The sequence below is a fragment of the Poecilia formosa genome, unplaced genomic scaffold (genome assembly GCF_000485575.1).
Source record: "Poecilia formosa unplaced genomic scaffold, Poecilia_formosa-5.1.2 Scaffold269, whole genome shotgun sequence".
Classification (NCBI taxonomy): domain Eukaryota; kingdom Metazoa; phylum Chordata; class Actinopteri; order Cyprinodontiformes; family Poeciliidae; genus Poecilia; species Poecilia formosa.
Window position 1 is genome coordinate 779,667 of NW_006800208.1, and position 21,332 is coordinate 800,998.

The following is a 21,332-nucleotide window of genomic DNA, read 5'->3' on the forward strand; positions in this document are numbered from 1 at the left end:
CACACACACACACACACACACACACACGTGTATAAACTGCAAACAAGAGATCATTTGAAGGAGTTTCCAGAAATCATCTCACCATCTCTTTGCTTTGCAGGAGAGTGTTGGCTCGAGTCAGCTCCGCTCTGGTGGAGTCCAGCTCTCGCTTCAGCCGGTCGATCTCCAGCTTCTGCTCTGCGTTGATGGCGAGCTAAACGGAGCAAAAACAGGAAATCTGACGCGAAAGAGTGGAGAAAAATAGTTTCTGATGTTTCTCTCTGCTGAAGCATCTGCAGAGCGTCAGATCAGACTTCATACTCAGAGTTTTCTCTGAGTTCCAGAAACAGCGGAGAGCACTGGCATGAATTTATGGAGCCGTTTCTAGAAACAGACAGGAAGGAAGGAATTAAAGATGGAAAGAAGGAAGGAAGGAAAGAAAAGAGTTCAAAAGAAAATTAGAAAGTTCAAAAGAATTTTTGAAAGAAGGTTCGAATTAATCAAAGTTTGAAAGAATTTTCAAAATAAAGTTCAAAATAAAGAAAGAAAAATAGAGGTAGTATATTTTTCATTTTCTTTTTCAACACTTTGGCGAACAAAAACAAACTCCGGCCGTTCTCAGAAGCTCCCGGATGCGTCGGTGTGACGCCGGCGGCTGGTACCTGCTGCTGCAGCTGGGCTCTCAGGGCCTCCAGCTCTCGTCTCAGCTGCTCCTTCTCCAGATCCACGGCGCTCTGCTGCTGCTGGGCCAGCTGCCTCAGAGACGACAGCTCTGCATCTTTCTCCACGGCGGAGCGCAGCAGCAGGTCCCGCTCTGCCTGGAGCGCCGTCAGGCTGCTGCTCACCTGAGTCCCCTCCTGGAGAGAATTCATGAGGAAGATAAAAAGCCACGATTAAAGAAAATCACTCCTTAAGTGTTTGATTTCTTCCAAAACTCCCAGATCTAAACGATTAAACAGGAAACAGATTCACACATTTTACAAATTTGTTGCTTTTGACGAAAGATGTAGAGATGCAAGGAGATGCATCTCTACATCTCTGTCCTTTATTCTGCATTATTGTCACGAGAGAGAAACAGAAAATGCTTTATTATTTAGTGAATAATTGTAAAATATATATAAATGCACCAAAACTGAAATAAATATCTGTTGTTAATATCATCAGATCTGTTAAAAAATGACTGATATCATCTGACACTGATGTTAGTGCCGATAAATCTTTCATCACTAGTTGCTACATTTTGATGAAGTTTCTGTGATTAAGAAATAAAAAAAAAAATGTCAAAAAGGCAAAACTTTATGCATTAAAATATAATGTTTCAATTATTTTTGAAGAATCATTTTCCCAAAAAAACTTTGGTTTGAGTGTGATAAATACGACGGCATTTTAAGACCATTATAGACAGAAAAAAACAACAACAAAAAAAAAACAGTAAATTTCCTCCCCAAAAAATTTTTCTGGAAAAAAAAAATGGAAATTTTCTGAGTTCCTAAGTTGGAAATTTTCAAATTTTGAACATTTTCTGAGTTTCAAACATTGAAATCTTCTGACTTTTCGAGCTCAAGAGTTTCTTCTCAGACTGAACTCAATATGTTTGAGATTTTTCTCACTAATTTTCGACTTTTTGAGCTTTGAGAATCTCTACGTATTTCCAGAAAATGTCTAAGATTAATCTTAAAATTTCTCAGCTGTTTTTTCTCACGTTAGACTTTTGCAGCTCAGAGAATTTCCACATTTTTTTCCAAGAAAACTTCTGAGATTCAGCTCAAAATTTTTAAGATTTTTGGCAGAAATTTACTGCGTTTTATGGTTTTTTAATCTACTGTGGCTCTGGCACGCCGTCAGAGATGCAGGAAGGTTTCGTGAAAAAAGGAAACGTTTCGGTGTTACCTGCTCTTTACTCTCCAGAGTGCTGCGGAGCATGGCCATCTCCGCTCTCTGCTCCAGCAGCTCTTTATTCAGGCGGTCGACTTCCTGCTGCTGATGACTCGTCTGTTAGAGAATTAAGTCTTCAGTCCAAATCAACAGTTTTTTTGTGATCAATAATCTCAGCAGCAGCAGTCAGAGACGTTCTCACCACGTTTCTTTTCTCCAGTCTCAGGTTCTCCACTTCGCTCTCCAGCTGCTGCTTTGCTCTCAGCAAGTCGTCCTGCACGACCTTTGTACTCGACAGCATCTTAACTGTTTCTGCGTTCTGCAGCAGGACATAAAGAGATCCTGGGTCAGAACCGAAACACCAACAGCTGTGAGAGTAAAACCAAACGACGCCTTCAGTTCGACCTTCTTCATTAGGTCGGCGTGGCTCGTAACCAGCTCTGCGTGTCTCTCTTTGAGCTGCGTGAAGCGAACCTCAGCAGCCTGAGCTCTGCCTGTTCACAGATAAAAAGAAAAAGAAGAATTTTACTGACGTCCGACTGATTCCGTTTACAGTCTCAACACTAAAAGAAAAATCCGTCCACTCACTGTCCGCCTCTTTGTATCCGATCTGAGCTCCAACGTTGGCCACGTTAGCGCTGCGCAGAGCCTCCACTTCCATCCGCAGGTGTTCGTTTTCGACCAGGGCGACCTGTCTGTGGGAGCGCTGCTCCTGAAGCTCCGCCTCCAGACGGTTCACCTGAGACTTTAACTCTATCATGGATTTCTGAGCCTGAAGAAAACGGGGAAAAAAAATCCTATTAAGCACCAGAAATGCAGGTAAGATGCAAAGTATTCACACACGTCATGCTACCGCCACACGTTTCTTTTTGTTTTACAAGAAGAGGAGGAGCAAGTTTGAGGAAATAAACATAGAAGTTTTGAAATTAATCTTAGATATTTTCTAGAAAAACACAAGGGACATTCAGACTTTGAAAAGTCATAAATTGGCTTGAAAAAAAAAGCTTGATTTTGACTCTGGGTTCTGGACTCCCAGTGCATGATGGGCCTCATCTCACCTCACTCTTGATGAGCTCTATCTCCGGTTTCAGCGCCTCCAGCTCTCTCTTGTAGCCGTTGCTGTCGGTGTCTCTGTAGTCCAGAGACGCCTCCGGTCCTCCCATCTGGCTGACCAAATAGTACTGCTGGAAAAAGAGACACATTTTAGCGCGGGTTACGGGAAAACGTGTTCTTTCAACTCGCACAGAAGCGTCAAACCTGTGACGTCTGAGGCGTTTCTCTGAGCTCTGGCTGCGTTTCCACTTCGTCCTCCTCTGGACGATCCTCGCCAGGCATCAGCACCACCGGCTTTTTGTACTCAGCCAGGGCAGCGGCTCGCAGGAAGTTTGGAGGACCCTGTGGAGAGGGGATCAACAGGTTACTGACCGAAAACCTGATAAATGAAACAGTTTTAAGGAGGGGTGCACCGATGAATCAGCCCTGATTTCCTTAGTTTTGGATGTTGGCTATCGAACAAGACTCACCTGTGAAACCAGTCTTATCTACATATGCAAAGGTAAGACCACCAGGTCACTATTGCTCGTCTAGCAACAGTCACCCCATTGGTACCGACTTAGGAACTTTTGAGACAGAAGTAGTTGGTACAGGCCAAAATTGGAACTAGGATGTCAGGTTTTTTTAAATATCAGTGGTCGTCCAGAAAACTTCAATCGGTGCAACGCTGTTCATCTCCACTTACATCTGGGAGGTCTGGGATCTGGATGATGCTCTTAAAGAACTCAATTTCTCTGGCTCTGTTGAAGAACTGGGTGAGGCTGCAAAATCAAACAAGAAAACAAGTAAATACAAAAAACAGTGCTGCCTGTTTCATTATATAATGATTAATGAACAGATGTAGTCGTCCTGACCGACCTCGTGAAAAGGTCACGGAATCTCTCTCTGTGTCCGAGGAGCACATCCGCAGAGATGCCTGGGAATATTTTTGGATACGGTTAGAGCTGAACGTGATTCTGCAGAGGTCGCCAAGGTAACAACGAAAGGCGGACCACTCACGGCTGTGCAGCTTGAACAGCAGCCGGACAGAGAAGTGGTAGAGGTAGCTGCAGTCCAGGATGAGCGGGATGAGGGGCGTCAGCCTGCACTGACCGGCCGGGGTCGTGGATTTGGCCCCGTTGGCGTCCATCTGACGGAGAACTTTAAACACAACATGTCAGTTTCAGTGACATAAAGTGAACCTGTGTTTTAGGTTCTTATGGACACATGATAGATCCTTCGCTTTATCTAACCAATACGTGCCACATTTTCTCATATGAACGGACTGAATGTGGAAATCTCACCCGTCTCGGCCATCTTCAGTCCAGCATCCAAGTAATCCAGCAGCTCCTGAGTCATATCCAGCCTACAACGCCATAAATACATAAAGACATGATGATGGCAGGAATTCAAAGTGCTTTTAAAGAAATAAAAGAACATATAACAAAATATTAGGCAGGCTCTATTGTCATTCAGTTGCACATATTGAGCAAAACTTTGTTGCAATAATGGCAAATAAATTAAATAATAAAAAAAAACTATAAAGACTGAGGAAAAAAATATCCTCCAAAAACAATAAAATAGTTGTGACACAAGCTGACCCCACAGCAGAGGACAGGAAGAAGGAAACTTACACTTTGGTCATGTCGGTTCCTGCTTCTCTCTCCAGGGTGTCGTCAGAGGCCTCCAGGTTACCTGGAATCACCTTGTGCTGTTGAACAACGTCACATGTCACACGGCATGCTTCTTAATCCGTTTTTAATTTGTTAAAGGGACGGTTCATATTCCAGGCACATAGTATACTTTTATACCAGAATCAAGTAACTATGTTGCTATAAAAATGATGTATATTTGTCAAATATGACTTAAAAGAAATTTGATTTTGTAATTTGACGCCTTGAAATTCTGTTTTTTTAAGAAACTCTTATTCTTTCCGACACTCGGCCTTCAGGAAGTCATCACAACATTCCCCCATTAAGCCTTTAACAACGTTCTTAGAAGCGTTTCACTGAGACGGAGCTTGTACGATAAGCTCAGCAGACTCCCAGTTCCACCAGCTGCTGCCGCTAGTCTGAAGGAGCCGAGTGGTGGAGGAGCCTGGAAAGGGGCTTTCTCTGGACTTTTAATCTAGCAGAATAAGATCATTCACATTGTGGAGTAATATATGATCTATACTGACATGACATGTCATAAACATTACATTTGGAGACGGTGTAGCAATCTAAGGATCATCAGCTCCAGGATAAAATATTATTTTCGGCTCAGTTTACCGTCAGGATCCGATAAAGACATTGTGCTAAGTGTAAGGTGTTTATTCTTCTGCTGAATTGTGTAAAACACAAAACTCCAGACACATTTAATTTAATTTCCCTCTGTAATTAATAATAAAATATTTGATTTTATCTTAAGAGTACTTTATGTTTAGGTTTTGTCCTTTCACACTGCTGTCTTCTCTTTTCAAGCATAAACAGATGATAAGCACAGACAAACACTCTCACTGTGAATAGCAGATCGTTGACAGAATGAATATATATCACCTTTGCATGAAACTCCATTTTGAGGTGGAGATATTTAGCAGACAAGGCAACAATGTGACCATATCGATCGTGCAGGTTTCCCTGGGAAAACACAGACAGTGGGTTACAAGTTTAGCAGCTTATTTGAACCTGGTAGTTTTTCTTAAAAACAATCCACTGATTAACTTTTCATTAAGCGCATGTTGGGATTTTGTTAAACTTGCTGACTGCGCTGCATTTCAAAGGGTCTTTTGAATTTTCTGTGTGATTAAACGTGCAGATTAAATGCATCAGACTATAAGCTTGTATCTTATATCCACTGACTCACCCACAGGACTCCCATGTCTCTTATGCTGCGGCTGTGTCTGTGAGAATCTGTAATGACCTGCAGGTCGGGGAAAAAAAAGACAAACGAGGTTAAATGTAATGAATGTAAACAGGAAGTTACGCTGAGCAAATGTAGAGATTAACTCACATTTCTGTGTCCCTCTCTGAGCACTTTGTGCAGCAGGTAGCAGACCTTCCAGCTGACCAGGGATTGGCTGGACAGAGGCAGGTTGGGGACGTATGACCAGAAGGTGGTGGCTCCGCCCTCTTTGTGAGTTCCCAGAATTATATCTGTACAGATGTTAGGGAAACTCCCAATGCACAAGATGCCTATGATATTCATATCAGAGCATATCTATTACTTTTAGATCTACGTAAACAAAGCCACATAGATCTGCAAACCTTTTACAGGCTTTCAAGGTTATAAGTCGTAATAATTTAGGTGATTTCCCTTTAAGTAACCCCACAAAGTGACATTTTTTGTCATCATTTTGTACCGTCTCAGCAGCAGTGAAGCTTAGAATGTCTGATATTGCAAAACAGAGAGGTGTTTTTAAAAACTGAACTGTTTTAGAAATATAATTTACAAGGAGTTTGTATTTATGAGTTTTAAATGCACAATATACTCAAATTTGCACATTCAGCTCTGATATTAAAAAAATAAAGCTATTACTCCAATTGAACATGTTTAAAATGACTGATATTCATATTCACAATGACATTATGTAAGCATCTAATAAAAACTGTTTAAGCACTGTGCTGTAACAAAAAATATATTTTTACTCCTAACAAACTGAAGGTTTTAACACCTTGCCAGACATAAAAAGAAAGTTTAAACTTTGACCGCAGAAAATCCTAGAATCCAGAAAGCAAAACTAAAATTTCTGCTTTCCAGCAAGAAGCCATCATTTTACACCAAAAAGCTGCTAGCTTTATGTTAGCATGCTAGAAGTACAGTGCTAAACTGTTTACAGCTTTCCTTATTAAAGAAATGTCCCATTTACTAGATTAAAAGTCAGCATATTATTATTTTTTTAAGTATAGTTTTAAAGGATACTGCGAACATATTTCTCTTTAGGTGGAACTTCAGCTGTGTTGGCAATTTTGCTGAGGCTCTGGAGCTGAAAGAAATGAAAACAGAGAAGCACTTAAAGCCTGAAAAGTTAAACTGATCAGAACAATATTACAAAAGATCTCAGTTATCTTCTGTTCTTTACTCAGTGTAACCTTTGAAAAATATTCTGAATTATTTTTACATGCTGAAGACTCTATTGGTGCAGCAGTTCTGGATGAAAGCTAGTTCTTTTTCACAGAGATGAAGCTAACGGCTAATCAAAGGGGGCTAAGATAAAAGTGGACATTAGGAAAACTAAGTTGTTGTATTTCACAGTGGTCCATGAAAATGCTATTTTAGAAACCTTTAAAACACCATCACATTTGTTTTTGTCATTTATTTTTAATTAAAGTTGTGATTATTTAAATAGAAGGCTGTGTTTGTCCATGACTGGAAACAATAACCTTCCAATGTGAAACACCAATTGAAAAAACCCCAGCTATGTTATGTTTAACTGACTGGAATGACTGTGAGGGAAATGTATGTAAAAGAACAAAAAACAATAAAATATGTTATTTTATATTAAGATTTAGTCAGTATAGCTTCATTCACTCAATTAGTTTGAAATGTGAAGGTCAATGATGGACACAATGGACCAACTTCGTCATCTAATCGAAATAATCACATTTCCATTTAAATTACAATCTAACACTTGATGGTTTATTTAAAAAGTACTGATATGAACAACTAAGACATTTTAAAAGCTGTACTTTTTAGCATGGCATAAGTTTGCTTTTATTCTGACTAGCTGTTAGCTTTGGCCTGCAGGAAAAACAAGTCTATTTTTATAAAATGTAAGATATGTAACATATTAAAGCTAAAATGTTAATAACCACTCAATAGAATCCAATTAAAAAATATCTGAACCAGCTTATAATGAATCAAAGTGAGACATTTCATGTTTGAAGTTATATTAAAGTTTAGCTGTAGGACATACATTCTGATTGAACATTACTTTTCAACCAAAGAATATTGTGGCACCAAGCTGAAGTCAAACCATATTTTGGGAAAATAAAATTAAACAAAGAGAAAATTCCTCTTTTGAGAAGCAATTTTAATTCTCACCTGCTGTTTGCCAAACTGTTGTTTCTCAGCAGCCAGGGCCTTCTCCGTTTTGTCGTCATTTTTGTTCTTCGTTTTACTCATTTTGTCAGATGAATAAACCCAAGGCGACTACACTTCTACGTCCAGAGATCCTCACAGACAGAAAACAACTGAAGGTACGTCAGGTCACCAGATCATTCCTGTTGGACTTGATTTTTACTTGTTCCAAATGACATGGAAAGATTTCAAAATAAAACCTTAAAAGTGGAGAAAAAATGTCTTCAGAGCACAAACAACCACACGTTAAAAGTAGATAAGTTAAATAACAACAGGGAACATGAAATGTAAAAGATAAATCTTTATATATATATACACGTATATATATATATATAAAAAAGCAGTGTGAGATCATCCAGGTAACAAGACGTAAAAGCAAGAGAGAGCTTTAGATATTTCCTGTGAGTCACCATGTGAAGGCAGTGGAACTGGAAAGACTCATCAGCCCTGCAGGACTGGTTTCAGTTCATCTCCACTTCACACAACACATTATGTAAAAACGACTCATGGTTAAAAGAAATGCTGGGTAAATCAGATTAACAATAGATTATAAAAATGTACAAAATACTCAATAAGATAACAAAAAAAACACTGAGGCCATTTAATTTATTTTTTCCTGAGGTAAAAACAGAGTCTGTTCTTTATCAGAAACAATAACACTGTGTTTTATTCGCTGCTCTGATTGCAGAGGTTGAAAGTTCATGATTTATAGAGGAAACCCAGTCTTTGGTCAAACCCGGCCATCTCGCTGGCTGACATTGTGCTTCAGGCAGGCTTTGGGTGAAGCGTCACTCGCCTGGAGGGGAAAACAAAGCGGCTTCATCTTTACACACCCAGACTTAGAGGAGCTTTTACGCCATCCAGGTTGCCACGCCCTCTCTGTACCTTGGGTATCGTGGTGTTCAGGTGGTGGTGGGCTGTGTGTGGCTGAGCGGTCTCACAGTTGGAATTACAACCTGTGGAGGCGTGACGTCTCAAGCTGCTGGTGCTTTCAGGAGCTCCTGGAAGCAACCTGGAGATGCCCAGCGGCTGCTGTAGAGAACATGCCGACAGCTGATCAGCAACCTGATGAGGCGCGGACAGGAGACTCGGTCGTTAGAACGCATAAAGCTCCAGAGAAGTGCTTTGTATGTTATATGTTCAGTTTAAATCCCCTGAACATTTTGATCTTTCACCAGCTTCTCAGTCCCTGTTGAAGAAAAGCATGATACTGCCACCACCATGTCTCTCAGTGAGGATGGTTTGGTTGCAATGATAGTTTCCCATAAGAAAGTATCGATATGATGATCTGATATAAATATCACCGCTTTGGCCATTTACTGTTATTTACCAATATTATATATTTCCGTATATTTTTCACTATCCTTTTGACTAGTGGTGCACCGACTGCGGTTTTCTTGCAGATCGCTGATTACCAATCTTTAAAAAGCCTGACCTGCCGATACTGAAATGACAAATATTCCTGACAGAAGTATCAGTAATAATCGTTTTCCTCGTCGTTGCATTGGAAATTAACAGCTTTTTTCTTTACATAGTTTTCCACAAATAAGCATCCCATAGATGAAAATGTATGTTTGATTTTTGTAAAAGTTTTGTTCTTCTCTATTAAAAAAAAGAAAAGAAAAAAATAGATAAAGCTGTGGCTCATTTAAAATTACTATAATTTTCCTATAGTAGATTTTTTTTTTTTTTTTAACAAAAGATTATGTAAGTTTGCAATTCTAGACCAGCGTTTTATGCAGCCAGACTGAAAGCAAAAACGGTTCTCTAGTTTTAAAAAAGTTAATGACCCCTGCGTCTTAAAGGTGGAGCTAGGTCCACCCAGGCGTTTTTACCACCTGAATGGTTGCCATGGGAGATTAAGGGATTTATCAAACAGGCATGAAAGAATCAAAGCAACATTCCGGGTGTGTTTTTGATGAGGGAATAACATGAGATAATGCAAAACTGAAAAAATAAATAAATAAATAAATTTTACACCATGCTGTCCCTTTAAAACAGTTTTTATAAAATATCTTACATCCGTCATGTTTGCTGGAAAGCCTTCAGGTTTGGTGTCGGAGTCGTGAACACCAGCTACTGGTGAGGCTTCAAGATCAGGTCTCAGGTTCTTCAGGGACTGAATGTCGGCATAGTTACAGGCCGATTCGTCCTGCCTGGGACACAAAGACGTTCAGCTCGTTAAGGCCGGTCACACCTGCAGGACTCAACGCTCCACCACATCCACTCTGATGTCTCTGACTTTGAGATACATTCAGCAATGATTGTTGTCATTTCCTAGCAGATCAAAACATTCTCTCAAAAAATTTCTAATTTCAGATTTTTTGTTGGTCCTGGGGGTATGAGGTAAGAAAAAAATTTTTCTTGTCACCTGCTAGGTAATCGCTGAAGGTGTGTTTCCCTCTGAGCTCTCTGCGTGCTTTCTTGGTTCAGCCGCAGCAGCTGCAGGTCACTCCTCTGGTTCTCACACACCTGGAAAACACACACCAGCAGAAATACCATTGCTGCTGCTGCTGCTTGTTGTGGCGTTCACGGTGAAAAGTGCAACACATTTCTCCAGTCAGAGTTAAACTTCTACACTTCTCCAGGCTCAAATTTGAGTTTTCAATGTATGCTTAGACACTGATGGAACATTCATATAAATATGTTAAATTAAATGTTAGGTGTTTCTTAAAGTATAAAATTTGCATCTGGCAGACAAACAGGTAGATGGATTGTTTTCAAAGGGATTCAGAATAAAGTTAAGAACTACAACTCTTGTCCATACTCTATTTTTTCCTACATATTCAGACCTGAAAATGACTCGAATCAAGAATTTGCAAACAAAAATTTCCAAATCAAGAATCAGGAATTTGAGAAAAATCCCCAAAACAATCACAAACTCCTGGAGGGAGTTTGTGATTGTTTAATATATAATATAAAGATGTTTAATATAATTTAATTTTAAGAATTTGTTTATATTTTTAACAGATGGTTAAAGGGTTTTAGAAATGGATTCTGGCACAACAGGCCCTTTAAGAACATTCATGATCTTGATTTGGCCCAAAATGAAATGAGTTAAACACCCCTGATGTAGAGGACAAGACAGGATTTTATCTGTGTTTGTACATTTAACGTCATGCCTGCAGTCGCAGCCTTTATGTGAACCGGAACCACGTTGTGAGAGTGAGAGCGCTGCAGAAACACAGCGAGGCATGCAGACCAACAGGAAAATCACCTCCAGACGGAGCAGGAGGAACAAGGAAAAGACACGAGAGCGCTTCAGTAACGTTTAGCAGCAGCTGCTCTGTTGTACCTGCTGCAGGCAGAGCAGCTCCGACATGATGCGCTCCTGCTTGGAGCGAGACAGCTCCAGCAGCTCGTCCTTCCAGCTCTCGCCCTCTCCTGTTAACAGCAAAGATCAGCAGGTTGGACTTTATCTGACAATCGGAGGTTCCTGACACGCCTGCTAGAGATGGAAATCACACACCGATAAGACAGACCTGCTGAGAACTGAAGCGACAGAACAAGAGAGAGGAGTTTTATTTTAGCTCTAAAAAGACTAAACTAGAGCATGCTGAACTTTTTCAACATTACAACTGCAAACCGCAACATATTTTTTGTGGATTTCATGCGATTGCCCAATGAAGAGTAGTGCAGAATTCTGACTTGGAAGAAAAATAATACATGGTTTTCAAAATGTTTGAAAATAAAACAAAGATTTTTAATACAATGTGAAATGGCTGTAAGAATCCAGCTACATGAGGAAGGTAACACATACAAGTACTTAGGATCGTACCCACTCCATCCAAAAAACAAACTCTGAGACCATTTTCAGGTAATATATTGATGAATTGAAATCTCTCAGATGAGAAATATTAATCTGCCTCAGCCTGAGGGTTTACAGAGAAAGAAGCTGATCATGTGACGTACCAGTCAGGGCCAGATCCGTGTGGAGCAGCTGCAGCTCCTGCTTCAGACGGATGATCTCCTCTCTCTGCCTGCTGCTCTGACTCACCTGCTGCTGCAGCTCCGCTACAAACACAGCGACACGCAGATTAAACACCAACGTCTCAGTCAAGAAAATACTGAGATACAACTGATCTGCCCAAACTTTTTGAGAGCAAGATCTACTTTTTCTCTCACCAGCTGCTTGAGATCTACCTCATGACACAAAGACAAAAAATTGCAAATTAAACTCTATTGACTTATTTTGTATGAGAATATGCATCAGTTATAGCAGAAATAATAAAGTGACAGAAAACCTAACGCAGTTTCTTCCTCAGTGAGATCAAACACTGGGAGCAGCTTACTGGTTTCTAAGTCAGAAGCTGGTTGCAAACCAGCAGGTGTCGGTCAGTCATGGTAGATCTGAACTTTGGTTTGATGACCTCAATATGAGAAACTAACCAAAGGGTAAAGGCAAATCTTCGGAAGTCGGGATATAATTAATTTAATTTCACATAATTATCGATGTAGAATTAGTTAAAACTTAATGAAATATATTTGTCCTATTTGATGTTTGTTGTGACGTATGCTCACAAACGAACGAGGTCATTAGTCCAAGTTTGTCGTTTATTGAACTTTCAGAAACTACAGCAAGTGTGATGAGCCACAGCAACGTTAGACAAAGGTAAAACAACCCGAACAGGTGATCAACTGTTCGGGTTGATCACCACTCCTACCTTTTTACTCTCTGTCTCTTTGTCGTTTAGCACACCTGTTGCCGTGGTAAACGCCTGCGCCTCACAAGCCGAGCAGAGATTATGTTAAAAACACAACATTCAGTCCGTTACAATATCAGGTTTCCAGGCTTGATATTTATTCCTCGATTATTAATAAGCCTCTCATGAACACAGCGGTGGTTGAGTAGCTCATTTAAACTCCTGCTCTGCTCGTCAGTCGGTCTTTGAGTCGCCTTTTTTTTTCTTTTTTTTTTGTTAATGGGACCGAAACGCACTGAATTGCGCAACACCTTGTTCAAACAATAATTACTGAGATTATTCATTTAACACGTTTCGTTGATTTTTTTTTATAATTATTCTTTTTTAATGAAGCTACAAACATTTAGGATCTTTGTGAATATTTTTTATAAGCCCGTCAGAAGAGGACGTGCTGCTCTCAGCGTCCTGGTGGCGTTCAGATTGTCACCTGCCGACATCGACTCAAAACCTTCCGCGATCGACGTATTGGGCACCCTGCTCTAGATTCATCCTTCTAAAGACAAAGACTTTCAGTAACTCTTATACATGTTGGATAACAAGATCAAGAAACTAAAACTTGTTTTAAAAAAAGACATTTATCTGAATCAAAATTTTTAAAACCTTCTTGAACTTCTTCAACTTTTCAAAAGGAAAATTTGTATTCATTAAATGCATTTCCACACATTTTTACTTAACTCAAAGAATAAAAACTATGTCCACACATATTTGATAATTTAGCCAAGAAACATTTTTTCATGTTATTTTCTTCAACATGAGCCAGCTGCAAAGTTACAATTTGTTCTTTAATAATCAGAAAACTTCACGTCAGTAACGTCGCATCATCACAGATGAGGCTGTGAAAGAGTCCACACACTGACCAACATGCTTAAAATCCTTGTTTTCTTCTTTTTTCTAAGTGGTGATCAGCTCGTCAAATACTGGAAAATCTGATTTGTTTCTCCAATAAAAACTAGCAGCTTTCACAGTTTTCTGAATGAAGCCGTAGTTTGTTACCTCTTAGCTGGGAGACCTCGTGCTTAGCTTCTCTGTAACGCTGCTTCGTTTCCTCCAAGTCTCTCAGCAGCTTGTTCTCCTGAGAGCGACTCTCTGCCAGCGACGTCTCCAGGTCCTGGAGCCTCGCCGACAGCTCCAGGTTACGACCCGAGGCTTCGACCACGTCTTTGTCCTGACAGAGGCGCACACGGAGCAGTAATAAGGTCACACGTGTGACGAATGTTGGATTAAGTTATGAGTCTGAGGGATTTACTTTTAGCTTGAGCATTGAACTCAGTTCTTCCTCTCGGACCTGCAGGGAACCAACTTGTGTGGACAGAGCCACGACAGCGGAGCTGAGGCTCTGGTTCTTTGCCTGGAAAATATCACAAACCACTTCATTTTTCCAGCCTCCCTTTTTCTTTGGCTGCCTTCAAAAAAAATTTTAATATTAGTTTGACTGGGACTGAGGTTGGATCAGGGAGGGAACTGGAAGAAAAAAAAAAATCGCAGCATAGGTCACAATTTTTCCAAACTCTTGTAAAATTGTGAAGGCAATTAATTGCATATACATTTTTTCACATACAAACAGTCTGGCCAGAGTCTATGTATTTGAGCATTTCTACATTCGCTAATCTAACGCACAAGCAATATCCACAAACAGCAGCAATGGATGAAAAACCCGCTCCCATTGGCCCACAGGGGGTTAATTTTTGCTTCAAAACACAATCTGATTGAATGTTGGAAAAGACTATTGTAATGTTCAAGCTCTGCTAAAAGGAGTTAGCCTATCAGAGAAATTATTCAAGCCTAAAATACCATCTCAATGCTACACATGTAGCAGTAGCACAGACACTTCTAATGCTAATGTTAGCGTCCACAGGCCACATTTCCAAATAAGTATAATACTCATTTCTCTGATGGTTGAATAACATGAATAACAAATTAAAATAACAAATATATTTGTTCTTGAGCTCATTTGTCTATTTATTCAACAGTTATGCAGAATAAAGGGGCTTCTGAATTGAACATGTTTATTATTTTGTAGATATACATTTTTCATTGAACCACAGACGTTATAATTAACTCTATTAAAAGTTTTAATGGAGTCCTGCCACTACTGCGAATACAAGCAGCTGTACAAGCCGGCAGACAGTCGTTACCTCGTCGTCCTGACACTTTTGGCTGACTTGCTGCTGCTGCTTTTCCAGCTCACACAGCAGCTGCTTAGCGTCGCCTAGCTGCGTCTGCGCCTCTTTCTCTCTGCTTTCCACAACCCACACGTGTTTAGTCAGGACACTGATCACCTCGTTGGACCTCTGCAACTCATCTGTGAGAAAACACAAACACACACGCACACACACACACACGCACACACACACGTACACACACGCACACACACGCACATACACGCAAACACAAGAGGCATTTGCTAAATGGTATCAGGTGAGATGATAAGCTTTTCATGAAAACAGATTATAATAGTGACTCGTCTCAGAAGATTAACACTTGCACAATTTCTCATTCTGCTGTGTGTTGGTGTAATTCAGTTCATGCATTTTTTGTCAATCCAGTAAAAAGACGGGACGGGTTGGTGCTACATCAGTTAAAGGGGCAGTCTTGTGTATTTTATAGCACAATCAAGTAACTTTGTTGCCTTCAGTTCTTATAAAAAATGTATATAAGCCAAATAACTTATAAGAAACTGAACTTTGTAGTCTAATGCCTTGAAATTGGGTCTCTGTCTTGTGAAGAAACTCCTGCTCTTTCCAAAACCGCCTTCAGGAAGTTATCCCAACATGGCTCCTCTATTAACCCTTTAGCAACATTTTTACCAGCGTTGCACTGAGCAGTAGCTTGTATAATGAGTTCAGCAGATGCACAATTGCATCAGGTATTTGCTAATTGCTGCTGGCTAGTCTGAAGGAGCTGAGTGAGGAAGTTGTGGGAGAGAGCTGCTCTGTGTGGCGGAAGCTTGGAATCTGTTGAAGGAGGAGTCACGTCTTGAAGGCGGAGTTAGGTCCACCCAGGCGTTTTGCACAGCTGAATGGTTGCCATGTATGAAAGAATCACGGCAACACTCTGATCCTCCAATCAGATTGCTTCATAATAACATGATGTAAAGAAAGTATTATGTAAAAAGTCGATTTTTACATAATACTTTAACAGCATTCTGTGCTCTCACCATCCAAACGAGAACACCTCCGCTCCAGCACCAGCGCAGTCTGACGGTCTTGTTCCCAGGCCTGGTGCTGTCTCTGATGGGAAGCCGACATGGCGTTCAGCTCTCGCTCCCTGTCCTTCAGCTCGGCCATCAGGAGCTGGAGCTCCCTCCTCTGCCTCTGGATGGTGGAGCTACTCAGGTCTTTCACAGGAAGCTTCATGGAAAACATCACAAGAGGAAGGAAGCAGTCAGGTTTATTAATTTATAAACCAACACCGTCTGGATTTCTGAGCAGTCTGGAAAAGAATTGAGCTTGGTTTACTGTATGTGTGTTAAAGGTACGGGTGAGTATGGAAATATATTTTTATTTCCAGATGTTGTACTCTACCCCATCGTCTGAAAGTTTATTAACCATCCATCTATTCATTCATCTGCCAATAATCCCACCTTCTGTCCATCCATCCATCCATCCATCCATCCATCCATCCATCCATCCATCCATCCATCCATCCATCCTCTCTTCCTTCTCTACACTCTGTATAAAATTGTGTCAGATATTTACAGAAACAGATCATTGTCCCAGAAGTTATTGTGATAAACGATAATGTTGTTTTTAGATCATTTCGAAATGGCATAACAATCACAAAGATTAAATAAACTTTAAATTCTAGTGAACTTTTAACACTGGAACTGGAGGACATTTAAATATCCAAAATAAATAAAACAACAGAAACAACAAACAAAATGAATTATGAAGTCTCTGTAAACAAAACTGTCCTTCAAAAAAAAAAAGAAAAGGAAAAAAAGGCGCTAGTTGGGACCAAAGCACCAGACTGAAGACTTTTATCATCCAGAGAGGAACAATAAAACATTCAGATGGAAATTGTTGAGTTCAATTTAACTTATCACGCAATTAATTGATTTATTATTTATTGCAACAGGCCTAAAAAGGCCTAAAAATAGATATGTAAAATTATATAAAATATTCAATTTCTCTTTGTTGCCACTTTTATATACATACTCCATTACTTTATTCGGAAGCTAAAATCTAAATGGAATACATTTGAAAATATAATTTTACAAACTGTGTGTAGCGTACTCACTACCATCATTCCCTATTGAACCTTATAACATTAGCTTTTAGCTCTCCATTATGTTTTTTTAAATTCCTCCCATATTTGGTAGAGATACATCATTAATGTTTTAGTCTGAGTATATGTTCCATTTAAATAATCAAAAATGTAAAAACAAAACAAACAAACAAAAAAAACTTTATCATTCACATCTTGCACATAGTCGTGGTGATAACTAAGTTTTGACCTCACCTCAGCACCTTGTACATTGTGACCACAGCAGGAATCTGTTGGGACTCCAGCAGAACTCTGGACCCACTGTGTTGGCGAACCTCTGTCTGGACCACATGGCTGTTTGCCATCAAGTGGAGAACCACTACCTTTCTGGAAAACAAAGACACTCCTTAAAGTTATCATTACGAAACACAACCCAAACACACAATTATTTGGACCTCTGAAGAAATTGTGTACAATTTGAATATATGCAGACCGGAAATTGCACAAATTGACGGACAACAATAAAAGCCAGACCTCTTTAACTGGAGTGCTGTGCCACAGTGTAGCCGAGCCGTCTGAAACAAACAATGAAAGTTACATGGCTGAGAACTGACATGGACAGGGGCGGTGACGTGTCAGCTGGTTACCGTCTGCTCGCAGAAAGGAGCTGTGGCCGGAGGTAAACAGTTTTCTTCTGCCGTCCATGATGTCACAGCTGTTTCCCGCTCCTTACGTCACATCCACATTCAGCCCGTGTTTATTTTCCTGCGGCGTCATTTTCGTTGTTGAGCTTCAGCTGATGGCATAGCGGGGAGGAAAAGCTGACAGCTGGCTTTAAAATACTGCAGTTAACGTATCGCAGCCGCTACTGACGCAAAGTTAACTGTGAAATAGTCTAGATTAAACCAAGGCAGCAGCTTAACAGTAAGAAGGTGATTTAATATAAATATTGTAAATTAAAACTTAGTAGTAGAAATAATACGACAAATTATGTTGCTGCCATAAGTTTCACGAAGCGTCTCACCAACTTTTGAGAAAAATGACATACAGATGAGAAGACCCGACGTCATAAGCGCTCGTCCAGCCCGGCTTTTCAGATTAATACAGAATAAATTTCAAAATAAAAGAGAGAACATTTTCTCTTTGACTCGTCAATATATTCACTAAAAAAATGACCAAAAGCGATTTTGGCAAAAATAAATAAATAGAAAAATAATAATAATAAATAAATAAATAAAAATGTTGAGCATAATAACATTTTAACAACATACAAAGACGTAAATTCATAAATGTATCAAGTAATACGGGATATTTACGGGAAAATAACAATACGGGAGCATGGCGGAATAGACTTGACAGATATGAAAAGATAATATTTTTTAAAAAGAAAACACTATAATGGATTTATTTTTTATTAATGTTTTGCTTTGAAAAACACGTTGAGAATGATTTATGTGTGAAAACATGTTCATTGTCATTACAGCAATCAATTTTTCCAAATCAAAATTTTTTATGATTACTGACCAGTTTGTTGCATTTTTCCCGCTGGTATTTTAAACAATTACTACACCAAGCTAAGTACTGTAAATGAACTGCGTGTCTCAAAGATTACTTTACGAAAGATTTGCTTAAGTCAAATTCGATTGTTTTTAAAATTATTTTGTCTGAGCTGTTTTCATTGAACAGAAGGGGGCGCCATTTAGAACAAAATCATCCATAGAAACTCTGGGGAGAGCTGATCTGTGTTTTGTAAATTCTACATTAAATAAATGTCTTCAAGTTTTATTAAGGCTTTATTCTTTCTTTATTTATGTATAAGCATATGTTCACGTCACAATCTACATTTTGTACCTGCTTCACATTTTCATTCTAATTTCTGTTGGGAATTTGCTAAAACTCAGATGGGACCACAGAGCATGACGCTTTGGGATTATTGTTTCTGCCATGAAGTTCTCAGTAGCCTATATTTATTTGAGAAAAGAGCATCTATGAGTGCCTCCATACCATGCTGCACGCACTGTGAATTTTTAATGGAAAGGGTTACAAATTTAAATGCTAGTAAACATTGTAGTCCACAATTTTTATTGGCGAACATGGTCATTTAGTGTTTGGACACACAAAATGGAGAGAAATACCCTATAAGCTGGAACTGCCACTCGCCTTTTAATGTGGGGGGTGGGGGGGAAACAAGCTCATTATTCGTATCCACTTAAAGTGTGAAAGTGTGTTTGATTCAAAATATCTTTTTTTTTTTAATTAATTTGATCTAATGAGGTCAGGAAAAACAGTTTACAGACACGTCCAATGATAAGTGTGATCAAGAATCTAAAGATTAGAGTGACTACAAAGAATCACCAGAATAGCCATAGAAACATAAAAAAAAACAGTTCAGCAGGTATGAGAATTACTTTAACAATAAAAGAAAAATAATTTTGATCTTTGAAAAAATGAGAGTGAAAGTTGTTGCTTGAAATACAAAAATAAACTGTGTTGCTACTTTTGTGCTACATTTGTGTTGATTAAAAGGAAAATGCCAAACTAAACCGTTATTGGTGTATGCCACATATTTAACTGTGTAGAATGTATATTATGTGAGACTTAAAGGAATTACCCATGTTTAAATTTTCTTTTTAATTCAGACTCTAGTTTAAAAGCTAATCTTGTTCCTGCTGACTAAAAGATGCTAATGGACACGGTCGGAAAAACTAAGAAGAAATCAGGACACCAGAAAACCCCGTCGTAGAATTTCTATTGGACCGTTCAGGAATATACAGTACATAGAAAACAGTGACATTTTACATCATATCCACGTCTGTAAAATACTTGTTTGTGCAGATGTTACATATATAAAACATTACACCAACAATTAGAGTCATCACTTGAAAAGTACACAACGCATAGTTTTCTACAAACCGTTTTTTCCCACTGGGAGTGTAAACCTCTATACTTTCAGTCTTCTTAACTGGCAGAAAAATAAAAATGCAGCACACGTTAAAAGCTATATTTCTGTTTTATGGCACCGTGTACACATGCGTCAGAAGGAAACCTCTGCTTAGTATTTACAGAGACTAGTGCCAACAGTTCGTTGCATCACTTTTACACGGGAAGATTCAATATGATCCAAAAAATTGTGCTTTAGAACAAAACATGTCCAAAGGTGGTTGCTACAGGAGTTTAATTTAAGGAAATTAAATTCCACTTTAGAAAATCTGTGTATTCACGTTTAGCCTTCAACAAAAAGCTGAAACTAGCATCTTGTTAGCTTAGCTCAGCTAGAGCACAGAGTGAATATTGAGCTCCAAAGCTAAAGCTTGTTTATGACACCAATATTTAGAACTGTAAAATAAATAAAAACATGGCATAAAGCAAAATAAAAAAGACAAAAGTATGTTTAGAAAAAACAAAGGCTAACTGTTCCACTTTTGATACTTTCTTTTTCTTTTATGTTCATAAAAAGAAACTATTTTTGTCAATTTGAGATCTGTATGTTGAGCATTTGTGGTAAATATGACAGATTTCCACATTTCTGCTGTACTGGGAGCAACACACACTTTTATCTGGAATGTCAAAGTGAACAGAAGATGCTTTCTGGGTTTGTTTTAATGGAAGGAAAATACCCACAGCTCCTCATCAACCTTCATCCCAACCAGAACCACAAAGTCTCAAACAGCCCCTCTGCGATCAAGCTGCTCATAAACCTATCATGATTTGGATTTTTTTTAAAAAGGACATTTTACAGTGACGACAAAACTATGAGCAGCACACATAAACAATCGTACTATTTGCATTTGCGCATTTGTGTAGCTCATGTTTAAAAGTTTTATTGCTTGTTAATCTAGGCTTAAACAAATTTACATTTAGACTCCTAATAAATATTGAAAAACCGAAATCAGACATAAAAAATGTTTAATTCTAGATCAAATACCGATTTTAGTCTACATATGTATGGGCCATTTAGACATTGCCTAGGTGCATTTTTAACTAAATAAATGCTTGTTGGGTATTAGTCCCACTATATATTAGCCAAATTATGTACTACTTCATTAAAAAACGTTACAATTTCAGTTCCAACATACACACACCGTCTCTAACCATCATGTTCATGGAGTATTATTTCAATTAAATCATCATAGGTGTCTGTGATTAGCTGAGACAAGATAGAAAGCATTAAAGCTACAATATGTGAATTGTATAAAAAAAAATACACATTTTACATATTTGTTAAAACTATCACTATTTTGTGTCAGTATAGTATAAGACAGATAATCTGTAAAATAAAAAAAAAAATTGAACACTTCCGCCTTCTAGTATTAACTACAGAAACAACCAATCAGGGCTGGGGGGAGGGTTTTAGCGCTGTCAATCAGGCTCGCATATGCACCATGTACACTCCCCTCCTTGCTCTTTGATACACTACAGTGTCTGCCTGACAGTTGAGTCTGCCATGAATGCTAAGGCTAGTTAACATGGCCGCCGAAG

General features: G+C 38.9%; 2 protein-coding genes across 4 annotated transcripts in view; both read right to left on the reverse strand.

Annotated features, from left to right (window-relative positions):
* Window positions 1–8,143, reverse strand: part of hip1r (huntingtin interacting protein 1 related) — a 29,932-nt gene extending 21,789 nt beyond the window's left edge. Inside the window, exons 1-18 of one of the 2 annotated variants that reach the window (XM_007570844.2) lie at window positions 7,909–8,143; window positions 6,787–6,850; window positions 5,878–6,020; window positions 5,731–5,787; window positions 5,424–5,504; window positions 4,521–4,597; window positions 4,191–4,252; window positions 3,907–4,047; window positions 3,766–3,823; window positions 3,593–3,668; window positions 3,112–3,249; window positions 2,913–3,035; window positions 2,443–2,626; window positions 2,260–2,348; window positions 2,057–2,173; window positions 1,870–1,971; window positions 642–836; window positions 83–193 (exon numbers count right to left, since the gene is read on the reverse strand). In XM_007570844.2, the coding sequence (XP_007570906.1) occupies window positions 83–193; window positions 642–836; window positions 1,870–1,971; window positions 2,057–2,173; window positions 2,260–2,348; window positions 2,443–2,626; window positions 2,913–3,035; window positions 3,112–3,249; window positions 3,593–3,668; window positions 3,766–3,823; window positions 3,907–4,047; window positions 4,191–4,252; window positions 4,521–4,597; window positions 5,424–5,504; window positions 5,731–5,787; window positions 5,878–6,020; window positions 6,787–6,850; window positions 7,909–7,989 (1,899 nt within the window). In that variant the 5' untranslated portion in view covers window positions 7,990–8,143. Of the gene's footprint in view, window positions 1–82; window positions 194–641; window positions 837–1,869; window positions 1,972–2,056; window positions 2,174–2,259; window positions 2,349–2,442; window positions 2,627–2,912; window positions 3,039–3,111; window positions 3,250–3,592; window positions 3,669–3,765; window positions 3,824–3,906; window positions 4,048–4,190; window positions 4,253–4,520; window positions 4,598–5,423; window positions 5,505–5,730; window positions 5,788–5,877; window positions 6,021–6,786; window positions 6,851–7,908 lie in introns of both variants that reach the window. The other variant, XM_007570843.2, reaches the window with a different exon arrangement.
* A 380-nt stretch (window positions 8,144–8,523) lies between these two features.
* On the reverse strand, window positions 8,524–17,969 carry ccdc62 (coiled-coil domain containing 62). 2 transcript variants are annotated; one of them, XM_007570845.2, is made up of 13 exons: window positions 17,501–17,967; window positions 17,388–17,428; window positions 17,109–17,240; window positions 15,805–15,997; window positions 14,783–14,949; window positions 13,894–13,995; window positions 13,641–13,812; window positions 11,857–11,958; window positions 11,240–11,328; window positions 10,316–10,416; window positions 9,965–10,100; window positions 8,830–9,009; window positions 8,524–8,740 (listed from the first exon to the last, which is right to left on the reverse strand). In XM_007570845.2, exons 1-13 carry the CDS (start codon window positions 17,556–17,558, stop codon window positions 8,675–8,677), a joined length of 1,539 nt encoding a protein of 512 aa, XP_007570907.1. In that variant the 5' UTR covers window positions 17,559–17,967; the 3' UTR covers window positions 8,524–8,674. The 2 variants fall into 2 exon arrangements, with proteins under 2 accessions (XP_007570907.1, XP_016536597.1); XM_016681111.1 differs by having other exon boundaries at window positions 8,524–9,009; window positions 15,805–15,999; window positions 17,108–17,240; window positions 17,501–17,969.
* Between the last annotated feature and the right edge of the window lie 3,363 nt (window positions 17,970–21,332).

Coding starts and splice junctions, on each gene's coding strand:
- ccdc62 (XM_007570845.2), bottom strand. CDS start 17,558: ATGGACGGCAGAAGAAAACTGTTTACCTCCGGCCACAGCTCCTTTCTG. Junction 17,241..17,387: donor ACAGCACTCCAGTTAAAGAG/GTCTGGCTTTTA, acceptor TTTGTTTTCCAG/AAAGGTAGTGGTTCTCCACT. Junction 9,010..9,964: donor TTCCAGCAAACATGACGGAT/GTAAGATATTTT, acceptor GCGCCTCATCAG/GTTGCTGATCAGCTGTCGGC.